This window comes from Prinia subflava, chromosome 1, assembly GCF_021018805.1.
Source record: "Prinia subflava isolate CZ2003 ecotype Zambia chromosome 1, Cam_Psub_1.2, whole genome shotgun sequence".
Classification (NCBI taxonomy): domain Eukaryota; kingdom Metazoa; phylum Chordata; class Aves; order Passeriformes; family Cisticolidae; genus Prinia; species Prinia subflava.
Genome location: NC_086247.1, coordinates 99151889 through 99164664, shown reverse-complemented (window position 1 = coordinate 99164664; position 12776 = coordinate 99151889). Strand labels below are relative to the sequence as shown.

Below are 12776 nucleotides of genomic sequence, written 5' to 3'. Positions count from 1 at the left end.
TTCTCAAAAGAGGAGATGGCATTAAACTCCATTTACAGATTTCTTCTACTGTGTATCTTTTCCACTCTAAACTCACACAAAGATATTGAACACTATCCTAGTGAGTTTGCAGACAATAATCCATGGCTTTTTTAGGGGGTCCTTTCTTCTACTCCACCTGGAAACAATGGTCCTAGGCAAGTCTGTAGGGCACATTAGTCTTTAATAGTTCCATTTCATGCTACAGCAGCTGTCTCTCAGTTTTTCCAGTAGGCAGGGAACATAGATTTCTCAGCTATGTACCCCGTGTATGGACATTATGAAAGAAGTAGGAGCTACTTTTTGGACACTCATATAAAAATATTGTTCTACAGATTAGCAGTATGTGAGTTAAGTTGCAAAACCCCCATTCATGATACAAATCAAATACATGATCAGTGATTTTAAAATTATACAGTGATAAATATGTGCATACATATTTATATATATTTAATACTATAATTTATTTGCATTCCAAACAAGTATCTATACTATAATTAAGGTTCATTCACAGCAAACCCAAATGTTGACAACAAAGGTTTAAATTTGCAATGTCTTCAACTAAAAGGGTAAAAACTTTTACTACTAAAACTTTTTTTTAAAACTTCAACTAAAAGGATAGTATTCTTAACAATTGCTCAATGGCTATAGGTTTGCTTGAGTCCTCTCTTCTCAAAACAGAGCTGTATTTAAACACAATTGCTTTAATAATATTAATTTTCTCTCTGAGTTACCAAAATGATCAATGAAATAATATTACTCAGCAGTTTCAAAGAAAGTGCCACTTGAACTTATGAGAGTGTAATTTTACCGACTTTAATATTTCTGCACAAGATGAAATAAAAGAAAGAGCTTTAAGGATGTGCACTAATAGTAAAGTAAGGAACAAGTCAGATTTCAGCTAACCAATTAGTGAAATGAGGTTTCTTTACCAACCAAGATCCAAACCCCATGGATAAGGCCACTAGCAAGAGGAATTGCTAATTCCTGGTCAGCAAGGTAAGAATTTGAGTATTTTATTTTGCTTTAGTGTTTATGCATTTGATTAAGCACCTTTGTGCTTAACATTTGTTTACTACTTATATATAAATAGTCTGCAAAATGATACACAAAGGTCTACTTCTGAAATTAATAACTTTTTTTTTACCTGGGACAGTAATTCCTCCTTTTCTCCAGCCAGTTTTCGTAGCCTGATATCTAAAACCAAAGAACCCAATAAAAAATCAGAAAAATCTGTACCTAAGAATATGTTTTTCACGACTTTTTGTTCCGTTCCAAATGAAATGCTCATCAAAGCTAATAGCACTGGGACGACAAAACTTTGATATCTCACTAATAACACAACAACCTTCAGTTAATAGCAGAAAAAAAGGGAAAAATACTTCATTCACACTGTTTTATTAGCATAGAAGTTCTCAAAGCAAGACCTCAGAATTTAGTAAATCTTTAAAGCAAATTAACAACTGATATTTTTTTTTAATACTAAAACAGTTTTGTCCCAACATCTAGAACAGCCATTTCCAACAAAAGTTTCTTCTAATTGTTTATTCTTTTCCCTGTTGTATTTGAAGGTTGTTGTCCCTTCAGGGAAGCCACTAAACTTCCCCGTATGTTTAGAATGTTTGCAAAAAGTGTTCCCAAATGACAAAAAAAGTACCTGGAAAAGGACCTACAGGACCCATCAGCAACATCTCTACTTAGTCAGAAGATCAGTAATGGCTACAGAACAGTCTATCAAGCAACACTGTGCTAAGACTAGAGCAGCTCCCTTAGAATTTGTAACTTTGACAGAAATGAAGTATAATGACATTTGTATTTTCCTTTGAGGGAGCCACAGCAGAAATACATATGAAGTCTAATTTCTATCAATACAAAAATATGTAACTATCATACATTATATACAAGGACAAATCAATTATATAGAGATTTTTTTCTATACTTTAACAATTTTACAGTGGATTGACCTTGCATACAACAACTTGCTCAACCTAAGGATAAAAACAAGTTAAAGTAATTTTACTCCAAAACCCCCAGTTAGTGTCTCTGTTGTTGCTGTCATTTTTGAATGTTTTTAAAACTTCTTTTTCTACGTGATGGAAGACTGCACTTGATGATCCTTCCTTGATTATGTATACTTCTAAAGAATTATTTTTATGAAACACAATGGAAAACACACTAATCCAAAAGATGACACTTTTAAGCAAAATATTTTTCGTCAGTATTAAAACAGGAACTGGACCAAGGGAACGAATCAGTTTCAAACATCTAAGCACATACTTCTTCTTACTCAAAAGATACATCTGTCTTTTTTACTCAGAACAAACAAAAAATTAAAATCAGTCCTGGAAGTTGTGTAAGCATATATTCCAGAAGCATCACAGGTGTTTGTTTGCATCTGCAACTGTACGTCACACCCACTGAGAACGAGAGGAAACAAAGCCCTAAAAAACTGTATAAAGTATGCTAGGATATTTTTACCTAGTGGTCCTTCTCCTGCAGATTCCAAGACCTGAGCAGCTTCCTGTGATACGACTGTTATTGTACCAACCACTGATTCATGGTTTACATCACCATTTGGTGTGCCATCTGGAATTATAACTAATCCATGTTTCTAAAAACACAAAACAAAAAATAAACTAGTCATACAACAGAAGTGCTAAAATATAAATCAACAGATAAGTTTTTTAAGAGCTTTTCAAGTTCATTGAAACAGATGCAATGACAGGGACCATTTATCCTACCCTAAGGTCAGGTTTTCAGACTGCACAAGAATAGTAACCATTCTTCCTCTGTTTTACTGACCTTGATTTCATGCCCCATTCCTGGATTTCTGTTACTGTAAAGTAACTACTACCAACATACCTGTCCTCTCTTCATTGTTTCCTTCAGGTCAGCCAACTCCTCTCTGAGCTCATCTCGCTCATTCTTAATGCAGTCAAAGTAATCTTTCTGTCTTTCTAGGGCCTGGGCTCAGGCAGATAGCAAGAAAAAGAATGGTACAGAGAAAAAGCTTATGACAGACAGCAGAAAGATTTTCTACAAGTAAATACAAAGAGCTCAATACAAGTAAAGAAATTTAAAGTGCTTTTTAAATATGTAGTAACATACATCTCTGATAACTGCCTTCTACAAGTTGCATATCTAAATTCATGCTGCATTTGTCATGAGTTTTTTTTTCCAGACAAGTCTTAGATATTTTGAGAGATTTTTATTCAGTGAATTCTATTTTTTGATAATTTTTTTGCAGTATGCTGAATTTTAATAATCATCTAGAATCTGTATACTAGAGCAATATTTTAAAGCATTACTCAGTTTCAACAGAAATTTTTGACAAGTGCTATTGCATTTGATTTATTAGTATGTAAATGTAACAAACTAAAGGCAATTCAACATGTGTGAAAACATTAGCTGACGCCTTAATTCTAAAAATTCCTAAGATGTCCTTTTATTTCCTAGCACACACTAGATCTCTACATTATAAATAGCATGAAGAACCTTAATCACTACATAATTTTGTGCTCTACTTAAAAGACACATAAATCTTTTTAATTTTTAAAGAAATGTGGCAGAGATGGAAGAGGAAGTAAGTCCACCACTTGACAGAATGGACACAGTGGCCCAGAGTCACAGACACAGATTGTGTGTACTTGACAGTGTCCTGTGATGATGCTGACCTTCTCCAAACATATTTTCTATCCTTACTCACTACTAACATAAGTGTTGAAAATCAGAAAATTCTGATGGGGAAGGAGGTGAAACTGATATAACTATATATTTCTACCTATGTAGATCTAAGTAATCATTATTCAAAACCAGTAAAAATCCTAGTGTTTGTATGCTCAGGGTTTAATTTGACATGGATTTTGCACAGAACCTACCTCTGCAATTCTTCTATTGGGGTAGGAAACAGAATCAGGACAACAGAGTTCTGCAGACAGGTTTTACCATATTGATACAAGCAAAATCTGATCATGTGCCAGAATGCAGAGACGTCTGGGGTCCTATTTCCTAAATATTCCAAAAGCTTTCAGGACATTTATACCAAACTCAGAATTGTCATTACTAATTGAAAATTTGGAGCCACTAAACAGTAGGGTAACTGTGTATTTCAGGAATATAACCCAAAACTGTAACTCAGTGTCCTCAAACTGATCTAATTTAAGATCAAACATAATCATAAACTTGAAACACTGTACAAACAGGACAACATAAGAAGGCAGGTGTAAAACAAACTTATGCTATTTTTGTTCTCTTTGCCTCCCTTTCTTTTTCTTAAACAGCTAAATAGACTTGTATACATTGTAAAATAAGGTCACAATTTTAGTTATAAACTACATTGTGAAGCTTCACAGAGACTTCTAAAGCTGGAATAGAGTAAAAATTACCAAAGCTGCTCAGTAGGAGGGAGAAAGGCTCAAAAACTGTAAGCTAAGAAAAGTATGTAAATATTTATAGATATGAGAAAGAAAAGAGCAGCATTTTTATGTTTTCTTATCTAAGAGGGTTCGATCCTGAGAGTTAAAAAAAAACCACAACTAACTAGAAAAATAACCAGTAATCATGCTTACAAGAATACAAACTGGCTAAAGGAAAATATATCTATCTTTCTTGTCATTCTGGATGGTAGCTATATTTGAATATGGGATATGCTTGTACTAACTCTGGCAATGTATTTGAAAGAGTACAAAAATATTGCAGAAATTGAGACAGTCCAATACACAAATTCGAGAAATAAGTATGGAAAGAATAGGGTAAAATAAAGACAAAAAGCTTTCCGAAGAATATTCAGAAAGCTTTAGAATGTTGAAAAATTTTTATGATGGAAGAGAAAGACTGAAGCATGAAAAAAAGAGTAAGACAGCATAGCTTTTGAACTGGGCACCATCAATTAAAAGGCAGCTTTTCAAAGTGACTTGAACTCCAGCAAATAAAACAATTTTCAAAGAAATCTACATATACTGAAATGTGGTGCAAAATTCAGGTAGACAGAAATGACCCCTGAGCTGCTAAGAGGCAGATAATTCCTTTTTAAAGACTTCAATTAACTCCCTATTGCCACAATCTACTTGTGTCCCAGAATAACCAAAAGTTCAGGGCCACGCAGTGATCACCAATGGTCAGGCTGTCTCAGTTCTACGACTTCTGTGCTGCCCAGGGGCAAAGCTGACAAACCCTGCCTGACCTACATTAGCTGCATAGTATCAGCACAGTTTTCCTGTACAGGAACCTTAAGGATTCTTCTCAAAAGGTCACCTACAACCATTGTTTCAATTACGACTCTCAATACCTAAAGTATATCATATGTCATATCACAAACCCAGCTTGGTTCAGTGTTGCATCCAAACTAACCAATCCCACAAGGATCTGAAGTGCAATACAAGAATGCACAAGTTGGTTGCAGAAGTCAATTCAAGACTGTATTTTTTACCACTAGGCATGCCATCAAAAATTTTGCAAAATATTGTAAAATTGTATGTTACAGATCTAATTAGTACTCTTTATCATTATGCAATCAAAGTGTGGCTCATTTTCTGAAGAAGACTGAAAAACATTTTACTAATTTAAGTTGGGAGTGGCCTTAATTTCTTTGGAGTACACAGCATTCCTTGGGGTGTAGAGGGCATCCATCTACTTCTAAATTAAAAAAAATACCTTTCCTCCCATATTTGATTCATACCCCTATTTTTTTATCTTTCCAATTAATTGTCTCCTGGAGATCAAACACTTCTTTGGTTATGGAGTCTATATTCTCCTGCATACGTTGATTCGCCTGTGGTAAATAGGATGAGGGAAGAATAAAAGAGGAAAGAGACGTAAGGAAATAGAAAAAAAATCCCAAACATTAAAATAGATAAAGGAAACTAAGTAATAAAAGTCAACCAAAGAGTTTATGAGCATGAAGTTACAGAAACAGTATGCAGTTTAATGTAGTATATTTGTTAAGAATTCATGCAAGAGAATGAATTTTATTTATTTATTTAATTCTATTCAATCAATGCTGTCAGGAAAACGTAATGCAGCTGGAGTTACTTTCCTTTAGTGACTATTCCCACTGCAGTCTGTTGATAGAAACAATTATCCTGATATTTTCCTGATACCTTCAAGTCTCCTTTTGGAAGTGAATATTAATGTTAACAGTTGGTTTTATTAATGTTTTATAAAATAAAATAATCTTCTTGAAAGTATGAAGAAGGGAGTTTGAATCAAACATCCAGGAAGCAAAAGACAATTATGGACTGTTTCTGATACTGTATAAATATGTATCAAGTCTAGTCCTACTTTTTTAGCTGACTACCATTGTATTTTGCTGCTTGCTCTGCAAACACGATTAAATGCTTAGCTATGAAGAGGATGTAAGAATTTTAAGGGTTAGAGACATGTTTATTTCCCTCCTAAGGACTGAACTTCATTTTACACCTGGGAACGGAAGACAATGTCTTTCTGCAAAAAGCTACATGGCTTCAGAGAGATTTCCTATCAGTGTTAATAGATGGGGAAAAGACACAAGTAAGTGGTAAATACAGGTCAAATCTTCAAAGGGACTGGATGCATTTGTAAACTATTCGACACATGCTACATTCTACCAAAGCAAACATTCCAGACAAATCTCCTGTATATTCTTGATTCAAATACTTAAACCCCACCAAAACCCCAAATAAGAATATGCAAAGTTGTTCTTTAATTCTCAGAGAAGTCAAAGATAACTTAGAGCAGGCAACAGAATCACAAAAGATTTTTTCAGTGTTTTACTTGTCAGCATTTATCTAACTCAAGATGCTGATACTTAGGATAATCTTAATCCTTTTCTTCTGCTAGTAAGTCATATCAACTCCAGTTCATGAAGCATAATACTTCCAAAACAGAACTGGGACTTTTCAGAAACCATTTGGAGTTACAGTATTTCCACCTAGAGAGCACAAGAATATAGTGAAGAAATAAAGGATCAATTAACTATTACACAGCTTTTCAAAATGACAGTGGAGACTTTGGCCTATATCACTTAATCAATATTTACTGCAATGAAGAGACAGTGAGAAAATTATGTAATAGTTGAACTACATCTTCCAACTAAAATCATTGGAAAATGGACACCCACCTACTGCTGACAATATACATATATATATATTTATTTCTTTGAGGACTATTTTAACATGAAGACTGATAGTAGCTCTGGGATTTCAGGGTGGGTAGCTTTGTTTCCAGAAACAAAAGGGAAAAGAGGAAAAAGAACAAAGTGAGAGAGGAAAAGAACATACTGCACACCCAGAAATATGGTTGTGACCCAGTAACATGCTGACCAGTGTTGATATGTATTATGCTTGACTGGTAAGGAAACAAATACTCAGTATGGCAAACTTCAATTGTTGATACTCACAAAAATCTGAAATAACAGAAATGGAAACTTTTGGCAAAGGCAAAAAGTAACATTTGGTAGTATCCATGCACCAGAAATTTTTGCTATGAAAAATTATTTTAGCCACACAAATATTAGTTCTGCCCTCACAACAAAGAAAAGATACAAGGAACATTCATGAGAGAACCACAATTCTCACAAGAATTAAAGGTTCTGCAAGATGTAATACATTTGAAAACCTTGCAGAGTCATTTTCAGCTCCATAAATTTAGGAGGATCAGTAGCTTAAATTCTACCCACTAAAACAAGATAAATTATTTCTTAAAAATGCAAGATAGTATTTAATTCTAATGTGCAGGTCTAATTCTTTTGTGTATGATTCCCATTCAAATCTTACACCATATTTATTTGCACAGGTTCTATCATACACTCATACGAGCATACCTCTATCAATTCATCTCTCTGTCGAAGGCCCTCTTTAAGTTCATCCAACTTATGCTGCAGAACACTGCAGGTGTGTTTCTGTCTTTCCAATTCCTGTATTAAATAAATCAATTATTTATACTTATTTTGAGTTATGTAAGAAATTACTGCAAGGATGTGAGAAATTATACCTACCAAGCAGTTAAAAAAACAAAACCACTGAATCACTGAAGTGGTCTAAATAAGTTATCCAGATACTTACTACACAGAAGATTTAATAAACTGTAGAGAGAAAAAATACCATAAAGACTTAAGTCCAATACTAAGAAGCTATTCTGAATGCTTTAAACTGTTCTTACTAAGTAGTCCAGATTTCTGTACTTTATAATTAGGAAAAAAAATACCTTTGACTTCTCTTCATTATCCCTATAGAACTCTGCTATCTGTTCTTCTTTCTCCTCAATAACATCCTTTAAAGTATCCACTTGGTAAATCAAGTTGTTTTTCTCATTGTCTAGTTGAGCATTGGAAACCATTGCTTTCTTGTACTTCTCTTCAACTTCAGCTAGTGAATCCTACAGATAGTAGAAAAGTTTACATTAGTCTAACTTTTTGATGCGTTGTTATAATGTTACAATACCACCTTAATGTTGAAGTATGAGATGTTAGACATTAAAATTATGCAACCATTTTTATTTCTGAAATTTATTCTTTAGAGCTACCAAGTAAAAGGTTCCATTATTCAACTTAGGTCATCCACAACAACGAAAAGTTATCATTACAGAAGCATGAAAAATACAAGATAATATTCCACTTGCATTTTCTATTCTGCCACACTTACAGCAACTCACAGGGATACAGCAGTAATATCACAGCTTCATATTCTAGTGAATACCATGTATCTAGTAGTAATATCACTATTCTCAAGGCATGCATGAGAAAACAGTTCAGAATGAGGCAACAAATCTAACAGACAGAATGTGGATAATTAAAACAGTAAGAGATCACAAAAATAATTCCAAGAGTAGCTTTAACTTAATGCTCATTATTTAAGTAGTACCCTATTACCTTAGATTCAGAATTTTTAGATAGCCACATTATTCCAGTAATAAGAATTTACATCTTAAACAGATATTTTATCTTTGGTGTGGTGTTGTTTTTTTGGTTTTTTGTTTGTTTTTGTTTGGTTTTTTTTTTTTGTTTTTTTTTTTTTTTTTTTTTTTGGTTGGTTGGTTGGTTGGTTGGTGGGTTTTTTTGTTTGTTTGTGGTTTTCTTGTTGTTGTTTTGTTTTTTGTGGGTTTTGTTGTTGTTGTTTTGTTGTTGTTGTTGTTGTGTTGTTTTGGTTTTTGTGGGTTTTTTGTGGTGTTGTTGTTGTTGTTGTTTGGGGGTTTTTTGTGGGGTTTTTTTGTGGGTTTGGGTTTTTTTTCTTTTTGCTCTTTTTTGGGGTTTGTTGGTTTGTTTGTTTTTTAAGCATGTAAAGATTCACACACTTGGTTCTCTACCTAAAGGTGTACATGCCTTGCTATACAGCCTCTTACATAAATCTCCCCCATTTACCATTTTATCCTGGTTTTAGTTGTGCTTGGGGGTTTTTGTCAGAACTGTAACAAATGTCAACCATTTAAATACTTGGAACAACTATCACTGCAGGCACTTTTAAGCATGCCATTCTTTCGATATGCATTATATAGGGGTTGGGACTACATGATCTTTAAGGTCCATTCCAACCCCTTAACATTCTATGATGTAAAAATAACAAAAAATTATTTTCAGAGTCCTAATTTTAGAACTGAAAAAGAATTACTAAGCCAATCCCCGGACAAAGTAGAGCTCTATGCCCTACTACAAATCTCCTTGTACTTCATGTAATCTGTTACTTGAAACCATAAAGTAGCATTATCTCCATTTTTAATTATTTGTACTATGACAGTAGAAGCACTAGCACAGGAAGGGCATGAAGCTTGGATTCCAGAAAACAGAACACTAAAACTAAGATATTAAGAGAGAAAGTGGCAACAATGTAAGTTTTCTATGAAAATATTAAAGACTGCTATCTGTTACAGAGTAAAATTATGCAATCATTTTTGTTTTGGAATTATAGTCATGTCTTCTAGAAATACCAAGACATAGTTCAATATAAGAAAGTAAAAAAAAATCCCTATCCCCAAACACTATTCCATGCTGTAAACCTCCAGTTTAGGAAAGCTGTCTATAAGAATATGTATTTTACCTTTCATAATTTTATCACAATCACATGCACTTATACATTTCTATTCCATTCACTGAATTCTGGAATTTTCTTTGGAGAAATACAGTTTTTTGAAATCCCAGAAAAAATAATTACAGATCAGAAGAGACAAAGCAGTATAAGTTGTGAAAATATACAAGTACCATTATCATCTAGGAAGTAGTAGCAAACAGCAAAGATGATTCAGGGTAAGAAAAAAGAAAATAAAAGGAAAACATAAATGTAAGTGCAGGCAAGCAATTCTGAAGATTAAAACCAGAGAAAACATTTCTTTTTTGACGTTGTAAATATGGCAAATCTTGTAAAAATTGGCAAAACAAAATGCGAGACAGCAAACCTAAAGACTTTCAAAGAATAATCCGGTTTAGAGTAAAAACAAGGCAAGTATTAGGATTATAATAAATGCTATAGTAATTTTACAGGGAGTTATAAACTTAACAAAAAAAAAACCAAAAACCACAAAAACCACACCAAAAAAAAAAAAAAAAAAAAAAAAAAAAAACCACAAAACCACACCACAAAAAAACAAAAAACAAAAAACACCAAAACCAAAACAAAACAAAATAAAAAACTAGGGAAAAAGTCCAATCTGATTATTTCTGTGAATGTGGTGACTGGGGTCATGTAGTAATTTAGTTTGGCAGAGATCTCTGAATGCCATCTGGTCCAATTTCCTAACTAAAGAGAATCAGCTAAGATCAGGCTTCTCAGAGGTCATCTCCATTTTAAGTATCTCCAGAAATCTAGAGTGCAGAGGGTCAAACTTGCTAGATGACCTGCACCAGTGTTTGCCTTCCTTGTGAAAACTCTTTCTTCTTGAGTTCTAATTGGAATTTCCGCTCTTACAATTCAACTTTTGTCTGTTGCATATTTCCCTTGCAAGGAAGTCTGCCCTCTGCTCTCCATCGCCTCCTACCAGACACTGAAAACAGCAACAATATTGCCAAACACTACTCCAAGACTTATTAAAGCACATTTTGTCAGCCTCTTACTGTATGCCACGTGTTCCAGGACTCCAGCCTTAAAAGACAAGACTAGATTGGGGCTTAAAACATTGTATTAAAATGTCATTAAGAAAAAAAAAAAAAAGAAAAAAAAAAAAGGCAGGGGAGGGTGAATCTGCAGTTACAAAAGAAGAATAGATGGATTTGGATACTAAAGAGTGAAAACTGCTTCTGAGAGAGAAGCTAAGTTATGTCTAAGTCTCTACTGGGTTAAAAAGAAACATTGCAAAGACTTCTTTGCAACTCTTCAAGTATTACTCATGTTCCCCATGGTTCAAGAATTCTATGCAGTTTCATGAAGTCTTCCAGTTTGATTTGAAATAAGTTCTGAAACACTTGAAGGAGGCTGTAGGATTTTTAGGAATGAAGCGGTGAGAATGGGATGGGATGGAATGAAAATACATAAGGTTCTGCATATAACCTAAAGCTATGAAGAAATATCACCCACAACTTTACCAGTAAAGTCAAAATGCTATAAAACTAGCTCGCTCAGCTAGAACAAGATGATTCAAGCCAACACACATCAAGAGAGTGCACTGTTAATGGCATAAAAGAAAAATTGTGAGGAAAGAATCAGAATTCCTTTCCAGATGATGCAAAGAAATATATAAAGAAATAAATAAAAAAGCAAAAAAACGGAATCAAACTGAGACGAAAAGGAAAAGATTTCAACCCCTAACTAAACCAGAACTAGCCACATTAGTGTTTATCCTGCTACCCAGCATATTTGTAGCCAGGTAAAACCCACACTTTTAGCAGCATAACGGCAACCAGAGAGCTCAGAAGGTAGTGTGATTACAAATCCCCATTAGTCCACCACTGGAAAAAAAAACAAACAACCAAACAAAACCCCCAGCATTTAAATGTAGTGTAAATGCACGTATCCTGGTAACTCTTCTATAACATACACAAGACAAAACTGATCAAGTCCAAGTTGAGGGAAAGGCAATACCTTCCTAATTAAAAAAAAAACATTCCCAAAAGAATCTCTATGAAATGTGAACTAAGTCAGGAAAGAACATATTATTCAGTATTATTAGCATATTATTAGCAATAACATAAAATGCAGTTCAATTCTGAAAGCTGGGCATAGATGATCTTACTACTGCTTTTTGGTAACTGCAATGGATTACAATAAATAATAATCTACTAGCCATGAGTCAGAATACTAATCATGAGATGCTTGCAAACACTTAAAGGTGTGAGAGTTAGACCCATTCTGGAAATATGAGGCAGCTTCAGATTACACTCAATCTATGTCTCATATATCTATGTCTAATAATCCTGTAATCTAGTACTCTTTGAAGTCATTCTAATATTCATATGGCAATATAACTAAACTAAAACATACTTCATCTGAACACATTGCTATCAGGTTTAAAGTTACCTTTAAAGGTAGAGTTAACCTTCAAAGAGGAAATTATTTTTGTTACACTAAACAGCTCGTATTACATATTTTCCCCTTACTATATCATCTAATATATTGTTAAATTGAAGAAATTCAAGGAAGCTGATAAACACATCACTGTCACATGCTCTAATACAAGAAGTATACATTTAATTCAGTCTCTATATGGATATAAAACATTTGAAAAGTTCTCTTTACTTTTACATGAAAACATTCACAATTAGACAATAGAAAAGAGAACAGAAAAAATATCCTGGAAAAGACTTGTAAGCCCCATAATTTGTTGAATTCTGTTTCCCTTCAATACAAAACAGTGAAAAG

At 33.7% G+C, this 12776-nt stretch overlaps 1 protein-coding gene across 3 annotated transcripts in view; it reads right to left on the bottom strand.

The window, feature by feature from the left end:
- The window catches only part of LRRFIP2 (LRR binding FLII interacting protein 2), a 58585-nt gene that overhangs the window by 3948 nt on the left and 41861 nt on the right, over positions 1-12776 (bottom strand). For 2 of the 3 annotated variants that reach the window (XM_063405030.1, XM_063405040.1), the window contains 4 exons: positions 8200-8370; positions 7817-7909; positions 2497-2629; positions 1166-1215 (listed from right to left, as the gene is read on the bottom strand). In XM_063405030.1, the coding sequence (XP_063261100.1) occupies positions 1166-1215; positions 2497-2629; positions 7817-7909; positions 8200-8370 (447 nt within the window). Of the gene's footprint in view, positions 1-1165; positions 1216-2496; positions 2630-2880; positions 2983-5695; positions 5789-7816; positions 7910-8199; positions 8371-12776 lie in introns of all 3 variants that reach the window. The other variant, XM_063405050.1, reaches the window with a different exon arrangement.